General features: G+C 31.3%; 1 protein-coding gene across 1 annotated transcript in view; it reads left to right on the plus strand.

Annotated features, from left to right (window-relative positions):
• Positions 1–19,329, plus strand: part of LOC145296001 (exostosin-1-like) — a 598,928-nt gene extending 579,599 nt beyond the window's left edge. Inside the window, exons 7-9 of the mRNA XM_080142012.1 lie at positions 3,174–3,263; positions 3,875–4,035; positions 6,815–19,329. Coding sequence (XP_079998138.1) covers positions 3,174–3,263; positions 3,875–4,035; positions 6,815–7,181 — 618 coding nt within the window. The 3' untranslated portion in view covers positions 7,182–19,329. The remainder of the gene's footprint in view (positions 1–3,173; positions 3,264–3,874; positions 4,036–6,814) is intronic.
• Positions 19,330–22,709: the final 3,380 nt, after the last annotated feature.

A 22,709-nucleotide genomic window follows, 5' to 3' on the forward strand; every position in this document is an offset into this window, starting at 1 on the left:
AATTCGATGAACAATAATCCATTCAAACATGACTCAATTAAAACAAACAAGATTTGTGTCATATGAAATTGTTGTTTTAGAAAAGGTCTGTAATAACATAACTTATTGAAAACATTAGAAAAGAATTCAATGTTGGCTCATTTTGTGTAAGACGTTCGTATGTTACATCTGAAAGCCTTTTAATCCGTTTTTCTTCATGTTTGTAAAACAAGAAATAACTTTATCGTTTTCTTTCCTTTTCCCAAAATGTTTGTGGGTTAGCGATCTGGCTGATAATTATTGTTCGCTTTAAATCAATGATGTTATTTATTTATTTTTTTATAAGATGACATTGGTGCGCATGAAAGGCGATGAGGAATAAAAGATATTAGCTTTGTTCATAGGTCTAATAACCTAAAAATAGCCGACAGACAAACAATTTTATTTTTATATATATATATACTAGCTGTATATACCCAGCGTTGCCAAATTGACGGGTGGAGGGTTTAGGCACATACTATTTAAGATGTATATCCTAACATGCTGGTGCAACCAAATCAGGCTGTCTGAAGATATTGGCTACCTGAGATGAAATGCACCTTACATTGATGCTTTTTATTTTTCTACTTCCTTCTGCAAAAACAAAAACTCACCTTTCCCCACTTTTCCTTCTTCCCATTCCCCCTTTCTCTTTCTATCCCCCCCCACTTCCTGACTGGTTTCCTAACTTAAAATGTACCGCGCATGAATACTGTAACCTTTTTCCTTCTCCCATTGCAAAACTCATTCATGTTCTGCAGGGCAGGGAACAACACCGATAAAATCCACTATAAACCAAACCAAACCAAACACTACACATTAGTGATTGAAGAAATAAAGAGCTTGAAGTATAAAAACTTTCTATAAAAGGAAATAATAATAACCTTCTTAGTGACACACAATATGGTTTCCGCTCTGCAAGATCTACCGCAGATGTGCTGACGGTTATATCCCACAGGATTAGTGAATCTCTTGACAAAGGCTTCCTTTCTAGGGCAATTGCTCTTAACATATCAAAGGCCTTCGACAATGTATGGCATAAGGGTCTACTTCACAAGATTTCCAGCTACGGTATAACTGGAAATGTTTTCTCAATCATTTAATCATTTCTCTCCGATAGGCTCATAAGAGTAGTGGTAGATGGACAAAAATCGGAGGCCTGCAATATAAATGCTGGAGTCCCTCAGGGGTCAATCCTGGGCCCAACTCTCTTCCTGATCTACATCAATGACCTCCCTAAACACATACTTAAATCATTCGTTGACATCTATGCTGATGACATGACCATCTACGGCAACACATCAAAGGCTGTAAATGACAAAGTTGTCTCTGATTCTCTCTCCTCTGATCTCGAGCGCGTGGTTCAGTGGGGGAAGATGTGGCTGGTTACCTTTAATGCATCCAAAACCAAACTCCTATCCTTACATCATCAACGCTCTGATCCCCATCTGGCATCAATTGTGATGGATGGCTCTCGTCTGGGTGAGGCCCCGTGTTTTGACAAGCTTCTGGGTTTGACCTTTACTCCTGATCTGAAATGGAACACGTACATCAAGTCTGTTGCCAAGGTCGCTGGAAAGATGGTGGGATCCTTCTACCGCTCCAGAAGATATCTCACTACTGATGCAATTCTCTATCTATATAAAAGCCAAGTACGTCCAAGGATGGAATACTGCTGCCATATCTGGGCAGGAGCTGCTAAAAACAGCCTATCCTGCCTTGACAGAGTACAAAATAGACTTCGTGGCTTAGTGGGGGATGCCCTTTTCTCTACCCTGCAACCTCTCTCCCACAGAAGAGACGTTGCGAGCCTGTCCTTGTTTTATCGTTATTTCCATGGCAGATGCTCGTCTGAACTCCAATCTCTGGTCCCCCCCTCGCCAATCTTTCACGAAAAACACCCGTCTAGCTGAATCCACTGTGAAAAATTTCCCCCACTCTTTATCTGTGCCTGAATCAAAACGCGGATTCCATGAACAAAGCTTCTTTCTTAGAACTGCACGCCTGTGGAACTCTGTTCTGTCTGCCTGCTTCCCTCCAGACTACAACTTGGATGTCTTCAAGTCCAATGTTAACAAATTCCTAATGAACCGCCCCCTTAAGTAAACATTTCAGCAAATCTCCTCACTAACGTAATGTACTTGCAATAACCCTTATCCCTGAGTGGCTTCCGGGCCTTGATAAGTGGTGATCACTGTGTAAAAAAAAAATAAATAAATAAAATAACTGGATGCAACATGAATACTTTTTCCAAAATAACTGGATTCGGTATTAAATAAACCGAAATGGGTTGATATGCCATAAAACAACCAAACCAAACTCTACAAATAAATATTTGAAGATATAAAGAACTTTAAGCATAAAAAATTGTTTCCAAAATAACAGGATTCAGCATTATATGACCTAAAAAGGATTGATATGTCATAAAACAAAACAACCAAACTAAACCAAATCTAACTTATAATTTTTCTGAAGGTGGATCATATGTTGGATTTATGCAAGTATAAAATGCATCAATTTTCGTCTATGAAAATTAAAGGGGGAATAGCTTAAAGGAGAAATAACTCTTAGAACCTAAATAAATAAACTCTCGTTTTTAAAGATAATGTAGGCTAATAATAATTGGAATTAAATATAAATTAAGTTAAATATGAATTAAATAAATCAGCTTACAAAAATATAAATAAAACAATGAAGATAATTTTATTGCCACATATAATTAATAACATAGAGCTAATTATTAAAATATATTTTCTTTAATGTAATATGCTAATGAGATTACTCTTGTGATGTAGATTTCCTTTCCAATAACCTTCATTTTCAGTATTAATTTGTGAAACATTGTAGCTTTTGTACATATTAAGCAAATTGTGAACAGACAGATGGAAATACGACTTTCTTCTAATAGATTCTGTTCAAAGTTTCATCTAGTTTGAATATCATCACTTACATATTTATAGCAATCTCAAGATTATCTCGCAGACAATTGCTATCTAATACACCAACCATTCTCTTTCTTTCTCTCCTGTCGTTTAGAAATTGCTTGCGTAAAAATAAATGAAATGCATATCTAATTTGTAAATTTAATGTATTTGTCAGCCATGATTGATGTCTTGTGTATTTACATTTTATTTTTTATTATTTATTTATTTTAGACAATCAGCTCCAGATTCTTTCCATACAGAGATATAGAAACTGATGCTGTGTTTAGTTTGGATGAAGATGTACTCCTAACTACAGATGAAGTAAGTAGGAGTTTCTGAATGCATTTGATAATACTTCTTGGATAATCTATTCCTCTTTACATGTTTCAAGCTGTTTTTCTTGTCAGGGTTGTGGTCAGTTCCACAAAGTTTTGGCCATTGTGCTCTTAGGCCATCTTCAGGTGCTTGTAATTTTCTGGGATTTTTTAATTGAATCATTTATTTAATCCAATCTAAACATGGAACAATATTAATACAAATAAATAATCACATGAGAAAAATTTAGTCATTTCTTTTTTTTTTTTTTGCATAGCGCAGAACTCAAATTTACATATATCAAGGCCTAAAACTGCACAGTTTGTTCATTTTCACAGGGTTTGCCGTCTCTTGGGGACTTTTGGGGCTAAATGAGGGAGGGGGCAAATGCTGAACTTAGTCATTTTTTTATGCCTTGTTCACTGTGCACACTCAGGGGACCATGCAAGCTTCACTTGTTTTTGTTTGTAATAGCTGTTATTTTTATTTATCATTTTTTTTCATGCTGAAAAAGAAAAATGAAAACTTTTCGATTCATCCATAATTACAATGTATTATTATTTCTGATTTAAAACTGAATAAAAATGTTTGAAAATTATCTATTTATTTCATTTTAGATTGATTTTGCCTTTTCTGTGTGGAAAGAATTCCCTGAGCGTATTGTGGGTTATCCTGCCCGCAATCACTATTGGGACGATCTACGATCCAAGTGGAGCTACACGTCCAAATGGACCAATGATTATTCAATGGTTCTCACGGGGGCAGCAATATATCATCGGTAAGAAAAAAAGTTTCCTTACCTTCTCACAATCATCTGAAATACACGTTTTATACTGAGTGCAAAATTATAGCAATAATCTATAAAATTATACTTTTTTCTTTTTTTTGACATTTGCTTTATATACTTTCACGGTGTCAATTTTTTTGTCACAATTTACTATAAGAATACTGGTTCATCGATGGGTCTGTATTATAAACTTTCTCTGTTTACTTCTACACATTTTTCTATTGTCTTGATCTTTACGTAAATCTTTTATTATTATTATTTGCTAACTAGGAGTTTTTAACATGAATCATTATCAATGAATGCTCACTAGCAGTAACAAGGAGTGTTCTCTGGAATCTGAGTGACAAAAAGTCTCCTCAGAGTTCCACTACCTTTCAATTTTTTCTATAACTGTTGTAAATCATTTTATGCTAATGCAACAGCTGGTTACCATTATTTTTCGCTACTGACTTTCTCTAGAATTTGCATGACAACAAAACTCCCCAAGGTCCTCATACTCTCCGCACTCTTCCAGTGAAGATTTTTATGGAATTTCCCCTTCTTGGTATATTACAGTCATTTTGTATGGTACCACCTGAGACTGATGTGACTGAGCCATTTTTTTTTTTATGTGACTGTGTCATTTTTTTCATTTTTTATTTTTTTTATTTGGGGGTCAAACAAAATTATTTTGTTTCCTCATAATCATATACGGTTTAGCATCCATTTTACATGTGTTGGATGAGGGAAATATGTGCAAAAAAGACACAGAACTTTGTTATGTGTTGGATGACTTTTAGAAATTGATTTCTAAACCAACCTATCTCTACCCAGGTCTTTATTTATCCCTTTTTTTTCTGAAATTTATTTTTGTTCTCCTATATTTCATTGATCTTACCGTGTGAACTGACCCTGCTACATTAACTGTTCAACATCTCCTCATCTAAAAAAACTGTCATTCATTCTTTCAATCTGAGCAAACCAACCAAGTGTTCTGTTCTTCACATATACCCTTTATATCATCCAGATTCAATCTCTGTCTGAGATCATCTGATCTAAACCTATATTTAAGACTCATATTACACATCCATCATATCATTTCTCTCCATGTTCTTAATGAATTGTTGATATTCAAATCTAGAATTATGCAATTTATTTTTTGGGGACAGTTGTCATTATAATGTGTTGGAGTAGTTTGGAGTAACAGCCTACTTGCACTTGTTAATCACTTCAAGATGTTTTCCGTTTTATGAACTAATCCTAAAACGTGTATGACAGTGTGTTGGTGCTTGTCATGTTGATCCAAAATCGTTATTGAATTCTTACAGTGTCGTCTTGGTCAGTGCTATAACAAAAGACAATACAATCATTGTCATATACAATCATTGTCATTTAAAAAGACTTGCAGGTTAGGGTTCTTAACTTGATAAACTTCAAAACAAAAGTTTACAGTCCAAGGATTCATCTCTCTCTCTCCAGGTCACACAAACCCAACTGACCATGAGACACTGATGACCAACTCTGACCGATCTTCCCCTGCTTATCTGCTGGAATATATATATATATATATATATATATATATATATAGATGTCATTAGGAACTCTAGAAAGGCTACTATAGATAATGGCTAATCTGCGGTAAATCTATGGACATAAAAAGCCTATAGTTTAGCCAGCCATTATTTTTCTTAAGTACTTTGCTCTCAGCATAAATCTCATTTCAAAAGAGACTTAATTTTTTTTTTTTCAAATAGACAAATCGAATTCTAGGTGGTCAAAACATGCTTTCAATATCTTGCATGATTTCTCTCCTCTCTAGTACATATTTACACAAGTACACCAACTATGAATGATAATAGTAGTAATAATACTAGGTTATTACTCTGTTTAGTAAATCTCTATAATGGATGTAATTTGGGTGTAGTCAACAGACACCGATAATAATTTTTTCATTTTCTTTGTTTACTGGTAACCAATACTCAACACAATTCTAATTTATATCACATGAATTCCATTCTATTAACCAAAGGATGATTATATCTAACTTGCTTTTCTGTTTCTAGTTTTCAATCTTCTCATGTCTATTATTTATCATAAAAATTATACTCAAACAACGTTTTTGATAAAGATAGAATATTTATTACACACATTAATATTTAAAAATTGAGTCTTTGTCTACAACCTTGAAAATTCCATGTTTACACCGTAAGACATTCTTAATTAAGGAGAGTAGAAAAAGTTGATCTTCGGTTACTTTCGGCAGCCTTATAACTCACTTACTCTATTTTTTCCTTTACTTCTCACATTCCACATGAGCAATGTTTATGACAAAGGTGGAAGAATTGCTGTTTTCTGAGTTGGAATCTATTTAACCTTGGAGTATTTTAAAAATTTTGTTTTATATATTTTTAGCATTTTACATCAAATGGCTTCATGCCATGTCTGGATAGATTTCCATTAAAAAGTAGTTGTCATTTTTGCTGATTTAAAAAAAATCTTATCATAGGCTGTGTTTTTTTTTATTTTAAAGTATTTTTTTTTTTAGCTCTTTACATCAAGTGATTTCATGCTTTGTCTGGATAGATTTCCATAAAAAACTCAGTAAAAATAACAATTCCTTTTGAAAAATTTTTTTCATGCATTATTAATGTGTTCTTTATTTTTTGTTTGCTACAAAAAATAAATTATGACACGTTTTTTTCACATTAAGACGTTTTTTTTTTCTTTCATCATTAAGACGTTTTTTTTCCTTTCATCATTAAGACGTTTTTTTTTCTTTTTTTTCTTGCAGGTATTACAATTACTTATATACACATTTATTAAACAGCTATTCTGTCAAATCTATAGTGGACCAAATGCAGAACTGCGAAGACATTCTGTTGAATTTTCTAGTCAGCCATGTAACGAATCTCCCACCCATCAAAGTGACTCAGCGGAAGCTCTATAAAGAGTCCATGATACCAAATACCAATGGCAAATCATCATCGGTTTGGCTGAATACACTCCATTTTGTTCAGAGACAGTCCTGCATCCATAATTTCACTAATGCTTTTGGGTACATGCCTCTCATTCGGTCCAGCTTACGAATGGATCCCATCCTCTTCAAGGACCCTGTTTCCAATTTGCGCAAGAAGTATCGTCAGATTGAACTTGTATAATATATAAATGTATATATATATATATTAAAATTGCATTTACATGTGCAGATACACTTAAGAGTTGAACTAAAAAAAAAAAAAAAAGAAGAAAGCTTAGATAAAATATATTCTTGGAAAGTTTTTTTTTTTCATCAGCAGAAAATTTTGCAAAGAAATACATGAGAATAATTCGAAGAATGAAACGAGTGACCGAATTTAACTGGAGGAAAACCAGCAGTGCAGATCTGTTAGTTGAATAGCTGAAACCGATTCTGATGTATTTCTTTGGAAAGTTGTCAAGTGAAAATTGCTGTTCAGGAATATATTAAAACATAAACAAAAAAAAAACTCTTTAACTCTGAGGTTGCATCCACATACAAAAGCAATTTACATATATACATATATATATATATATATATATATATATATATATATATATGTAAATTGCAAAAGATGCAAAATATGCTATTCATTTGCCTTCTGCCAAATGTGGAGTTACGAAAGAAAAAAAAATATTAAAACAACTAAATATTCAGGTAAAAAAACAAAGCCAACATTTTTTTTTTAAATATTTTTTTCATATTTTTTTTATAAATGTTAAGGGTGAATGATTTCCATGTGTAGAAGCCTTTCATTTTATTTTGAAGGTTAAACTGGATTTACTTATTTGTTTTATTTTAATTTTTTTAATATACAACTAGCTCTTTTGAGTCTGTGAGGAAAAAAATATTCAATCAAAATTTTTTTTATTATTCAACAAAAACACAAAAATCCCATAAAAAATCTTTTTTTTTTTCTTTTTTTTGTGTGACAATTTTACTATTTTTTCATATGCATATAAATATATGCACACACAAAAAGAGAAATTCATCAGAAGCAACAACTACACCAATGACACCAAAATACATTAAATAATAAAACACTCAACTTCCATAAACCATAATAAAGCCTTTCTGGTCTTTGAAGATGGCAATTTTTTAAACAATGATAACATATTTTCATTTACTACAATAATAAGCTAATAGATATCTAGAAATATATATACAGAATTTGTATATATGTATAATTATTGGAAAATTATTTGACAATGTGTACTTAAAAGAGAGAGAGAAAACCAATAAACGTGTTCAACATTTCGATTTTTTTTAAGAATTTGCAAAAAAATCTAAAGTACGAATCAGGAAAATATTTTTTTATAAATATAGTTGCCATAGTGGCAAATGATAAATCGGAAATAGAAAATGATTTAATATTTTAGAAGATTAGAGCAGCAAATATCTGACCTATATGTTAACATATGGACCAGAAAAAAAAAAAGAAAGAAACATGTCGGTCAGATGATATCAGCTCTTCTGGTCTTGTATAATATTAAGGCAAATTAAAAAGTTCTTCTCGATTCATTGTCTACTTGTCAATTACAAACTATATTTATAGAAACATTTTATTCAAATTATTTTTGTTTTCCTCGTTCTTAATGAAGCTTTTGTGCTAAATGAAAGCGAGATTATTATTTTTTTAATTTTTATATATTTTTGAAATACTTGTAGCATTTTTTAAAAAAGTGCTCAATATTTAAAACTTAATTTTTAAAATAGAGAAAACTTATAATAATGATAAAACTTGACAATAACTGTTCTCATAATTATGGGAACAGTTATTGTATAGTGTACTTGTCTGTTATGCATCATCTTTAGGAAAAAGATTTATCTAGAATCACATCAACTGCAAAAAAAAAAAAAATTATTTGAATAACAAACGTTAGAAAAGAAAATTGATTTACTGCAAATCTGTATAAATAAAAACAGATGTTATTTATTGTCTAAGAAATAAGATGTGAAACGGAACACAATTACTAACTTTGGTCCCATATTTTTTTATTTTATTTTTTTAAAACTTTGTTTAAGTATTAATATTGCTGCTTATTTTTTTTTTATTATTACATTTGCAGTTAGAAATATGTTTAACACTGTAGATTGTATGCTTAAAAATTGAAAGAAAAAAAATGTTTTAATTTTTAAAAATTATTAGAGAAAGGCATTATCATGAATTTTCTGGTTTCCATCTTTACCAGGGATGCATAATAATTTGTATATTAGTGTTTAAAATTTAAATTTTCTTTTCCTTTCCCACCCTACTCCAATCAACTCTTGCTTTATGACATGCTTTATGGACCTGCCATAAAATATTGTCCATTTTTGGTGATTGTGATAAAAAAAAGTTTCTCTGTGCATTTGTTGAACTGGAGAAGCTTTCAACTGGAGCAATAGAGTAGTGGGTGGCAGACTGAATAATTCATGAAACTGCAACAAGATTGTTCATCTTGGCAATGTTTTCACTTTCTAGCTACAGAGGATGTTGCCATTTTAGGTATTTATGTTTTTACATTATGAAAATATCTAACATTTTTATCTTAAATTAAATTTCGTTTGATAATATTTTATTTTAAAAATAAAATCCATTCATGTTTTAATTAAAAAATCGCGTTTTATTTTAAAAATATTTTTTAAACATGTTATATATTACATTGCAGGTGATATAATTTGGCAGTGATTAGGGATGATTGATTTTGATTGGTTAGTTTAAATCATGTGATATATGGAAAAATCTGAGTTCCAACAAATGTTTGTAAAGGAACATAAAATACATGGTTCTGGTTTGCAGAAGTGCTTAGATTCCTCTCCTGTCCACCCACCTCTTATTGCTTCGGGATTAAGTCAATGGACATCCCAGTAAATAAAATAAAGTTGCAATCATTGTAATTCTTTATGAACTTCTGTCTCAAACAGGAAAAAAATTAACAGGACATCATTACTACAGCCACCCAGGGTCTTTGAAATTTAAGGAAGCAAATAAGAATCTGATTCCTTCAGAACCATTTCCTATCATCTACGTATTTGAAATTTATTTATATAATTATTTTTTAAACTCTGCTGTTTTTCTTGTTTCTTTGTGCTCGGCAGGTGACTCATAAATTCTCTCGATTGAATTCAATTCCCGAATGATGCAAACAAAGAGAGTTTTAATAGTAAACTATTCGAGTAAATTATGTGTTTATCATTTGTACGTTGTCTTTTTAATACTGGAAACATATTCACTGCCATTTTTGTATCCATTTGTTGCGCATTTTGAAATTGAAATTTATTTTTGATTTAAAAAAAAAAAAAAGAAGATTTTTTTACAAAGGAGTTACCACTTATCAAGGCCCAAAGCTCACTCAAGGATAAGGGTTTATGAATGTAAGATGGTAGTGTAGTAAACGTTAATGGTGTACAATGGGTAGAAATTTGATTACTTAAGGGGACTGCTCAACAAGAACTTGTTTACATGTGACTTGAAGGCTATCATATTGTAATCAGCTGAGAAGTGGTGTTATACAGGTGGGAAGTTCTAGGAAAAAAGCTTTGTTCATGGAATTTGCATTTAGATTTAGGCACAGATAGAGAATGGGTGGGATTGTTGATAGTGGTTGTATATCTAGTCGAGTGCTATTTTTGTGAGTTTGACAAGGAGGGATCAGAGATTGGAGGTCAGATGAGCACTTGCCATGAAAATAATGACTCACAACGTCTCTTCTTTGGAGAAGAGGTTGCAGGGGAGAGAAAACTAGGTTTTGGAAAAAAAAAAAAAAAATTAACAATTTAAAAAAAATCGATTTTATTTAATTCTTAAATCGATCTTTCATAGTCTACTAATGTCTGATCAGTGCATATCACAATGAACAGTCCATGGCTGTTTCTTGTATTTATAGAAAACCGGGTTTTTATATACAATGCCTAATATTCCCAAAACATTTCTTGATGTTGCATAACTTCAGTGATCTTACTGGAACAGGTGTATCAATATGATTAATATGAGATATTATTTATTAATATATTAGTAAGATATTTAATATATTAAAAAGTTTTATTACTAATATCCAAAAATTTTCAGTTTAAACAATTTTTTCTTTCAGATTATGAAGTGATACTAAAACAATAATGATAATTTTTTTTTATTTCTGAATTTTCTATAAACTGTGATTTTTCAGATTATTTAAAAGGTGATTTGATTTATGATTCTTAGTTCGAAATTGAAACCAGATTTGTTGATATCGATTTTATTCGATCCCACCGTCTTTAAAATTTATCACCTTCACTTTAAATGAAAATATCAAACCCTAACCCAACAGTATTGCCGTTCTGATATTATCATCATTGTAATAACTTTGCCTCCTTTCACCTTGCTGTCATTTTGAAGAAATTATTTTCATTTTCTTGACTTCAATTTTGCTTCCTGGCAATAAAAAGAACTTTTCTGAGCAAATATTAAAATTGAGAAACATTTTCTTTTTTATTTTTTGCTGTAAAGAAAAAAGTTATTAAGATACAAACTGAGATTTTATATTTTTCTGCTGTAAATAATATGGGTGCGTATCGCCTGCAGAGGGAGTACGTTTGTCTTTCAAGGTATGAGCTTCATATCTCAGATGGTGAACATAGCACCATTTCCTAAATGCTTATGACAGAATAGTGGGACAAGTGAATGTAACGTGCCTTTTGGCTAGGATCAAAGTGAAGTATTTGTTCTCATACTTCATCTCTTCTGTACTTGGTCAGTAAGAGAGATCCTTCTAGACTGGGACAAAAAAAAATTCCCTACAGTAAAAATAAAAATATAAAATAAAACGACCTCGTGTCTCATGGTCATCGTGTGGAGAAAATAAATAAGGATACTAAAACCGGAAGTTTTTGTTCAGTTTTCTCCGATGGTAGCTGGCACTATTGACATTATATCCAGTCTACCCTACTATTTAATCCGTACTAGAAGGGGAATAGCCGGGTTCATAACTTTCCCAAGTTATCAGTTTCACTGATACAATTCGACCAAGATGATTTGAGCCTGTCATCAGTGACTTTACAACTGAGCGAATTTCTTTCTCGCTCCCACACACACACACACACACACACACACACACGTAACTTCCTCAAGCTGGGATTAAAACTCGATAATCTAGACGACAACCTTTAAGCCATTTATTTGGCTACTGCTAGGTCAAATTATACTGATAACATTGTCAAGCAGTGGAATCCCCATTTGTTTACCTCAAAAGCATTGCATCAGTATGCTCAACCAAAGAAAGGGAGCATATTTTAGTTATCCACAGATAAACTTCTTCACTGTATATCTAATGTCAACCAAATATGACGAGAGAGATTAATGCCATAAAATGATGCATGTCAACTTGTAGTTACTATCTCTTTATATATTTGGGTTGGAGCATTATAAGAAGTTTAAACTTGATGTCCCTTCCTATAATGACCCAGCCAAAATATATAACGGCATATGTCGACTTATACCCCACCGCTTATGAATAATGCAAGCAATACAACTATATTAATACACACACATTGTATCAGATTGTGAGTGTGGTTAGACGAACAAGTCCTTCAAATTTGAGATCAAAACCTGATCGCTTTCATAACAATTAATGGAATATATAATTAAACACCATTTTTTAAAAATTGGATCACTATATTCATTTTTTTCTCTTTAACAATGTGGGGGGAAAATTGCTTTTATAAGTAATAATGTGAATACAAAACAAATATCAATGAAATAAATACATAAAAATAATCGATTCTCATTTAGAATTCGACTTAATTTAAAATAAAAAAATAGACCAATCTTTATGATGTATGTACCTGTCACAAAACAAAGATGTCATATTCTAAAAGTCATGTAAATTTGATCAAGTATTTATTTTTAACTAAAAAAATCAAATTTTATGATGGTTGAGGCAGAAACTCGGAGTTGCAATGTTTTGGTATATGTTAAAATTCAAGAGTGACAACTTAATTCGACTACCGAGATTTTTTTTTTATTTAGAATAGTTCAAATTTTAATAGTTAAAAATCGTAAATTTTTATTTTCTTTGGGCATAGCAAAATCTACTTGATCAATTTGTGATTTTTGGAATATGACATTTCTGTATTTTTAAGTCAGATTCTAAATAAGAGCCAAATAATCAATTACAGATTGTCAGAATTAGTGAATAGTAAGATTGGATGAACATATAAAAAAGTATTGTCATTCTACATTGATTTATTGTTAAACAAACAAAAAAAAAACCTTGTCAAAATGGACAGATGTTTTTTTGCTGAAAATTTCATTTTTGAAAATGGTGCAAGCGATTATTTTTATTTTCACGTGGGAAAATTCAAAAATGCTGAAAAAAAAAAAACATGAGTTGGGCAGATTACATATTATTTACTAAACTCTAAGCAGAGATCAAACTGAATAGGAAAACGAAATATGTTTATTAAATTGCCAAACCTTCTTTCCAGACTGGACTATAAAAAAAATGAATAAATAAACGACCAAAATATTCTATCTTTATTTTTCATTTACCATTTTTTAATTTTTTTGTTTCTTCGAAATATTTTGAAAAGAATTTCATTTTTTTTTTCTAAAAAGATAGAAATACAAAATGAACACGCATACACAAAAAATTGTTGTCAACTATCGCCCACTTTACCTTCAACAATACAATAACATTTTTTTTTCTTGTTGATTATTTTGATGTTATTCTGATTTTCTCTTATCTTTATTTTTGTGTCGATACAACTAAACAGATTCGAAATTGTGTTTCTCTTTGGTTTAAAAGTGTACAATTAAACCATCTTGACATAATGATTCTTGTCACAAACAAAAACTATATTGATTGTGTGGGAGTACTAGATGTTGTAGGTAAACGAAGATGTATAAATGAAGACCAGCCTTGCTGGGAAATATATCTGTAACAGACTAAAGTTCTGTCATGGGGATAGTGCAAGCTATCCATCCTAATTAACATTGCTAGACCTCAGAATTAAACACTGGCCCAAGGATGCTGGAGGATTAGAAAAAAAAGCTTTGTATCATTGTTTAAGGATACCAATAAGCCATAGTGCTTGACTTGCCTCTAAACCTTTTTCTAATCTATATAACAATATGCTAAGCATCTTAATGTTTGTATGTATGTTTTTATGCATATTTTCACCTTTCACACACAATATATAAAAAAAAGATTGTTGAATGAGCAAAAATGGTGATTAATATGATATCAGTAAACAATTTTGATTTCACCCATTTTAAAATAAATTGTTCCAAAAGTCAAATAATTCTAAAATTTTAAATAAATAAATTTTATTTTATTTATTTGAAAATATTTAGCTGACAATTATTTTTACAATAAGAACAAGTTTGTTTGAAAATAATTAATTTTCTACAATTTTAAATAAAGAATAGATATATATTCGTTTCATTTCAAAAAAATATTTAGCCAACAATGACAATTTTATTTATTTTTTTTTTTTTACAGAAAAAGGTCATTTTTTTTCTGACAGGCGTCCATTATTTCATAAAGAAATATTATAAAGAGTAAATTATACCATGGCCTACTACTCTATAGGCTGTGATTATACAAACTGATGTTAAAATCTCCTTGGAATTTCCCAGGGTTTCTGTTAGTTTATTCATAATTGATTAACATGTCTGGTATACTACTTTATGGCTGCTCATGCAAACTTTTAAGTCCTCCGACTCGAATAGAAGATAATTTATGGCGTGAATTAAAGTCAAGATTTGTGCTTCAATCAAAAGAAAACATGAATTTTTGAATGCATCACAGTTGTATCAAAAAGCCTTTTTGTTTATCATGTTGCAAATCACTTGATCAATAATTCTTTTATAAAAAAAATGTCAACTTTTGTATGCAGAATTTATTTTATTTTAAATATGCATATCTGTGTTTGAAATATTATTTTAGTATTATTTTTTTATCATCAATCTTTATTTTTCAAAGAAAATAACAATGAACTTCTTGTCCGTTTTCGCCCATTCTGCTGCCCTCCCCACTCCCAAATATATATTAATTTAGTCTAGTTTTTTTTTTTTAATTTGTATCCTTTACACCCACCTTTTAAAAAAAAATCACCTGACCCTTTCCCCCTCACTGCAGTTTATTTTAAAGCTGTGCATCTAGTATTTAGATTACCCCCACCCCACAAAAAAAAAAAATCTTCATTTTCACTTGTTTTGCTTTGAAAACTTTTTTTTTTTTTTTTTTAGTTCAAACCCTTCATTTGAAATAATCTCCTAATCCGGCATGAACAATTTTCATTGAATTAATTCTTTGTTAAGCAGGGAGTCTGGATAAACCCCAACTCCCAATCAAGTGAATGTTGTGGGTTTGACTATATTGTGCCAATTCAGCTGATAGTTTTAACATTCTGTTCAGGATATTCATTGCTCTTGAATAAAATGCTGTTGTCGCTGTTCAAATCGAATGGGAGGTTATTTCACAATTTTTACAACCTGCTTCCAAATAATTTGTTTTCTATGATTTTTGGCAAACTGATTATTTTGAGCCAATACTCATTCTAAAAGTGAATCTCAAGTCAACTGTTATCTTGCTTAAAATCGAAAATGATAAAATTGTGTGACCACGTCTTGTTAGTGTATGGATTTGTTGTGGTATTTAAAAAAAAAAAAATTTTTTTTTTTTACGCATTTAATTTTTTTTTTTCCAGATTTAATAGTAATCGATTTAATGAATTATTAATTAATAGCTTAAAATAAAAAAAAAATTGAAATCCCATGTAAAAAAACAAAACAAAAACAATTTAATCCACCAGAATGCATTTGGGGTTTTTTGTACAAAAAAAATCACATTTTAAGGAATTAATTACTTTCAAATTTTGAAAACTGATGAAGTTAACTGTCGAATAAAAAAGTTTCTAACTTTTAAAATTTTGAACAAATTCTCATGTATTAAAAGTTTTGAAAACTGTTTATGTTCAATAATTATAGTTTTATTACAATTTGATTCAATTAACAATTTAATGACTTTTCAATATCTTATTTAAACTATAGAAATGAAATGAAAATGAATGTAAAAAAAAAAAAAAAATCCTCCAGAAACAAGCGATAGGTATACTTACTAATATATGACATCTTTTTACAAGGGAATCTATCTATAATTATAGCAAACTTTGTTTTATAAGGGAATCTCTCCCCATAGCGAAGAGTTTTACAAGAGTGCCTAAAACTAAAGCAAAATGTTTTCAAAAACGCCTATTTATCACAAACTGTGGAGGTATTAGCAAATAACAGTTGTTTTACTTTCGGCAGCCTCATAACATTCACTTCCCTTATTTTGTCCTTTAGTCCTCACATTCCATGCATGATGTGTCTGACAAAGAGGAAGAATTGCTGTTTTCAGAGTCAGAATCAATAGCAGTTATCGTTGGCTAGTTTGTGACCTTGAAGTGTTTCTATTTTTAGCTCCTTACATCAAGTGGATTCATGTCTTGTCTTGTTCTTAAACTAGAAACGAATATAATTTATTAAGTTACTAAAAACAAGTTCTATATACCCAGTATTGTCTGGTGGGTTAGAGTTTATAAAAAGAGTAATTTAAAATACGTTAAGTCACATTCTCCAGGAATATGCATTATGGTGGATTTCATAGTGAATTTTTTCAATAAAACGTTATTGCATTTGTTTGTTTTTTTTTATATTAAGCACAGACACACAAAATTATCTTATTTTAATATTGAAAATCAAGTTTATATGAAACTACAATTGTGGCTTAATGCAATTTACGAAGTTCCACAATAATGGCCTTTTTTTCTTTTTCTTTTTTTCGCAGGATAATGGTTAAGATTGGAATAATTTAGTTCTAAATTGTTTTTCACTTACAGATAATTTATTGAACTACAATGAATTGTATAAAAGTTTATTTTCAAAGTTTGAGTGTCCGGTTCAGAACAATCGACCCAGAAAATTAATTGTCTGATATTTAAAATTCTACAACTAATTGGGTTTTAAGAGTTTTTTTTTTCAGTTGGTTATCTTTAATTTTAATAGTTTTGTGTCTGTTGTTTGTCCACCAGCGCCATTGTTTGAAATCAACTTAAGTTCATCTATGGACATTTTCTAGGTGTCCATGAAATGAAATATCATTTAAAGATATTTTTTCTTTTTAATTATTTGTTTTAAGTAATTCTACAAACTGTTCTTTATATCTTTATGAAAATATTTTGCAACATTTCGTTGGAGTCGATTCCTTGGTAATTTTATAAAATCACTCCTATATATAATCAGGTGGTTATATATATGTGTGAATATTTTGAGAACAATTAAAAAAAAAAAAAAAAACGCTGATTAGAAACCGTAGTGGTTTTCTAAACTTTCCTATTCATTTTATTTATCAGAAATTCTATATATATATTTTAATAAAATGTTTTAAAAGCAGGTAGTCATATATATATATATATATATGAAGGAGAAAAAATGACTGACTTATTTATAAAGAAAATTTAGATATTTATTTTTGTGAAAGTCAAGGGAAATAAATCATACCATGATTACCTTTTAATGTATATAAGAATATTTGGCGACTCAGTCAAAAAGTCTCCATTTTAATAGTTTTCATTTCTGGAATAAGTCTTTTCTAGAAGGAAAGTTGGAATTAAGTATTGATATATCAGACAGGTGGATATTTGGGTTAGACTTAAAAATAAAAAAGTGGTAAAATAATAATATATTAGATGTAAGACAATAGAAAATTTTTTTCGATATGAATCGTTTTATTTAATAATATAAAGTTAAACTTGTTTACAAACTTAAATAAAAAATATTAAATTGTGAAAATAGTTTAGATAGCGTCCAGTATTTGTTAAAAATTCTATTTAATAGGCAGTCACATAAAGGTTATGTATGTGAAGAGTGATAAGATTTTTGATGGTGACTGGCAAGAGTGTGATCAACATTATATTATTGCAAAATTAAAATAAAGTTCTGAAGAACAGTTTGACAAATGATTACAGATTTCTTGTCATTCCAGTATCTGACCAATATGATAAGATGATCAAGTTTTTATGAAATTACTATAACAGAACCAACACATTTGTACTTAATCCCTGCCCTTCATTCCAAATTAAATAAAAGTATAAAAAGAAATAAACTAATAAAAAAAGCCTTTTTATGATTTCTTCAGTTGAAATTATTGATTATTCCTAAATTATAAGTTATTTTAAAAAGGTATGGTTACTATTATGTAATCCTTGTTTTATGCTTACGTTTCAAGCATTGTATTTTTTTAGGTGTATTTTTTTCTTTCATAATTGGCAAACTTCTGGAAATTTGAAACGATAACCTATAAAGAGTTCACATATTATGACAGATACTGTTAATGATTAAAACGTTGTGAACATTATAACAAGATGAGAAGAACCTGGTTGGAAATATCTAGATCAAAGTCAGAAATAATATTAGAATTTTTTCATTTTTTTTTAAATTCAGTTTACTAAAAGGTGGATTGAACCACATCTGTGTCTCTCTATGAATGAATAAATTTAATGTTTAGTTTCACTGCCGCTGCTTCTTAAATGTGTGTCAAGACTTCTATGTTCCCATCTAAATGTTTTTTGTCACGTCACCATGAATAAGCATCGTTATGAAAGTTATAGAAGCATTTTTTTCTCTTTTCTTTTTATATTAAAAGACAAAAACCTCTTATCTTATAAGAGTTACCAAAAGACTTTATATAAAAAAAAGAAAAACTCTAGCTGCGTCGAAGAGATCCAAGTCACTCACACTTCCTGGGAATGGTTTGATTCTTTTTGTAATTTCCTTTTGGCTGAGCTATACGGGCCAAATGCCATTGTTCATAGAAAGATTTCCAGTTTTATGGAGTATCTTGATTGTAAAATAATACTTTTTTTTTATCACCAATTGATCCAAGTCTGTTTGTTTTTTTTTTTTTGTTTTTTTTTAACTCAGAGGATGAAATAAAAACAACAATACACACACAAAATATATTGTATATTAAAACTGTTTAAAAGAAGGAAGCAAAAATTAAAAAAAAAAAAAGACAAAACAAAAAAAAATCCCAAAGCAAAGCTAGTTGAAGTGATGGAAAAAGACCCAATAAACAGAATAACTGATTAAGTTGAAATTGTAAAAAAAAAATTTTAAAAAATTTTCTATAAAAAAAAAAACACAAACAAATCGATTTTTGTTTATATTGTTTGTGCTGCAATTATGAAATGGAAAAAAAAAACATTTTTTTATAATTTTGTTTTCTTTTTGAAATGATCACAAATTGGCATAAAATAAAAATAAAGTTCTGTGTAACAAAAAAAAAGTTCTTGTTTTTGTGTTTCATTATAATAGATTGCATGTGTGTTTGCATTTTTTGTCAGTGTAGCCTTGATGACCCAATGAAGACGTACCATTAAAAAGTTGATTTTTAGAGGTATTCGAGTTTGGTGTGAATGAATATTATAGTTAAATTTATCAACAAGTATTTAAGACTTTCACTAGCAGGACCTGTGGACATTTTACAGTTGACTCTTTCATATGTGACATATTGATGCTGAAATTCTGTGGATGTTCAGCATAAATGGAGATGCCCTGATATTGTAGTTCTTTCGTTAAAACTGCAAAAGTATTTATCTAAACTAGCAGGGATGTCCGGTGTAGCTTAAATATGGTATTTTAATTTATGCAGATTTCGTACATATTATCATAGTCAATTTTCTATCGATTCTTATATATTATAAAGTTGTGATTTCAAAAATAAAAAATATATCTATATGACTTGGGTGCATCAGCTTGAATCGAAACCAAAACTTATAAAGAAAAGATATATATGTTTATGAGTTCCTTCAGCTATAATCGAAACCAAAACCAAAACTTGTGAAGAATTGAAGTTTTTCTGTCTTTTTTTACATGGTGGTCATCACTTACCAAGGCCCGGAAGCTACTCGGGGATAAGGGTAATTGCGTCAACAGTAATCAATAGGATAGTATCGTAGTAATCGTTAGTATTGGAGATTTGATAAAGTGTCTTACTTAAGGGGGGCGGTTTATCAGGAATTTGTTTATGTTGGACTTGAAGACATCCAAGTCGTAGTCAGAAACAGGCAAATGGAAGAGTTCCACAGTTGTGCACTTCTAAGAAGCAAGCTTTGTTCATGGAATCTACGTTTTGATTTAGGCACAGATAAAGAGTGAGGAAAATTATTGACAGTGGTTTCAGCTAGACGGGTGTTTATCATGAAAGATTGGTGAAGGGGGACCAGAGATTGGAGTTCAGACGAGCACTTGCTATGGAAATAACGATAAAACAAAGAAAGGCTTGCAACGTCTCTTCTGTGGGAGAGAGGTTGCAGGGAAGAGAAAAGGGCATCCCCCACTAAGCCACAAAGTCTATTTTGTACTCTGTCAAGGCAGGATAGGTTGTTTTTAGCAGCTCCTGCCCAGATGTGACAGCAGTACTCCATCCTTGGATGTACTTGGCTTTTATATAGATAGAGAATTACATCAGCAGTGAGATATCTTCTGGAGTGGTAGAAGGACCCCACCATTTTCTCACAGACCTTGGCAACAAACGTGATGTACGTGTTCCATTTCAGATTAGGAGTAAAAGTCAAACCCAGAAGCTTGTCATACAGCACAATCATATTGACACACCGGTTCTCGCCAGATCACTGAAGTTAAGCAATGTTGAGCCTGGCCAGTACCAAATGGGTGACCATTTGGGAATGTTAGGCGCTGTATGTACCTTCTGTGAAGGTTGGGCGTGGGGCTAGCACCCTCACCCTGTAAAAAAGAACTCCTTGCTACAAAAACATCTACAAAAGTTGTGGATAGCCTATGCCCCTCTAGGGACTTAAGGGCTATGGATGGATGGAGAAGCTTGTCAAAACATGGAGCTTCCCCAAGACGAGAGCCATCCATTTCAATTGATACCAGGTGGGGATCAGAGCGTTGATGATGTAAAGATAGAAGCTTGGTTTTAGATGCATTAAATGTAACCAGCCATCTCTTCCCTCACTGTAGATCAGAGGAGAGAGAATCAGAGAGAACTTTATCATTTACGGCATTTGATGTGTTGCCATAGATGGTCGTGTCATCAGCATAGATGTCAACAAATGATTTAAGTATGTGTTTTGGGAGATCATTGATCTAGATCAGGAAGAGAGTTGGGCCCAGGATGGACCCCTGAGGGACTCCAGCATTAATACTGTGGGCCTCTGATTTCTGCCCATCAATCACTACTCTTATGAGCCTATCAGAGAGACACGATTTAATAATTGAGAAAACATTTCCAGTTATACCGTGGAAATCTTGTGAAGTAGGCCTTTTTGCCATACCTTATCGAAGGCCTTTGATATGTCAAGAGTAATTGCCCTAGAAAGGAAGCCTTTGTCAAGAGATTCACTAATCTTATGAGATATAACCGTTAGCACATCTGCTATAGATCTAGCAGAACGGAAACCATATTGCATATCACTAAGAAGGTTATTTCTGTTAAGGTGGTTGACTACTTCTTTATTTAATATGGATTCCAGCAGCTTACTCATGACATACAGGAGACTTATTGGTCTGTATTGAGAGGGAGATGACTTATCACCTGAATTCTTAAATACAAGGCATACTGAAGAGGTTTTCCAGGGTGTTGGAAAGCACTTCTCCTTAAGGCGACGCTTAAACAGTTTTGTAAGTATGGAGGCAAGTTCTGGTTGAAGCTTTTTCAACACTATAATTGGAATGTCGTCAGGGCCAGTTGCTTTACTGGAATCAAGGTTCTTGATTAGCTTAGCGACCTCACGCACAGATATTTGTTGCATAGCGTGTTGTCTGCTATAGGAGGAAATATGGGGAGTTGATGGTCTTTGTCGCATAGGGTAGAATTAGCTGCAAATGGCAATAGTTTGGCCTTGTCTGATGCTGACGAGATGACCTCAGGTCCATTGATGATGGTTGGTATAGAACGCATGCTTCTGTTCAGGATCCTATTTGCTATTTGCCAAAACTGGTGGGAACGAAGCCGCTGCTCAGCTACTTTGGATTTAACGACTGAGCATATAGCTCTCTTGCATTTTTTATTACTCTTTTACAGTGGTTGCTGGCAGTCCTGAAAGCAGCTTTAGTCTCAGTACATCTATTATGTTGGTAGCTATGAAAAAAGTGATTTCTGTGCACGATGGCAGCAGCACATTCTGGGGAGAACCATGGCTGGCTGTTAGGTTTTTGTTGGAATTTTTTGGATAGTATGAATCGGTCTATGCCTACAATTAACCATTTGGTCAGGTCTGATACTATAGAGGACACATCCTTTTTTAAACATGGAATTCTTAATAAAATCATTTCTTACAAGGAATGGAAGGTTATAACAATTAAATGACAGTCACTCGGAAGAAAAAATATTTAAGTGTGACCCAGAAAATAACACATACGCTATAGTATATATATATATAACTAGCAGGCCCTGTGGAAATTCCACAGCGAACTCATTCATCTATATATATATATATATATATATATATATATGTATAAAATGAACTCATTTTTTCCCCTATGATTTTGACCTTAATAGGATTAAAAATCAAAACATTTCATGCAAATGTAATATGCACAAACTGCAGCACAATATCTGAGGTGTGTTATAGGCATATTACCTCTCCACTTCCTCGAAAATCGTAGATTCCTATATTTTTTCTGCTGAGAGTTCCCTGC

Source organism: Euprymna scolopes, chromosome 16 (assembly GCF_053919585.1).
Source record: "Euprymna scolopes isolate OS-2025 chromosome 16, ASM5391958v1, whole genome shotgun sequence".
Taxonomy (NCBI): domain Eukaryota; kingdom Metazoa; phylum Mollusca; class Cephalopoda; order Sepiida; family Sepiolidae; genus Euprymna; species Euprymna scolopes.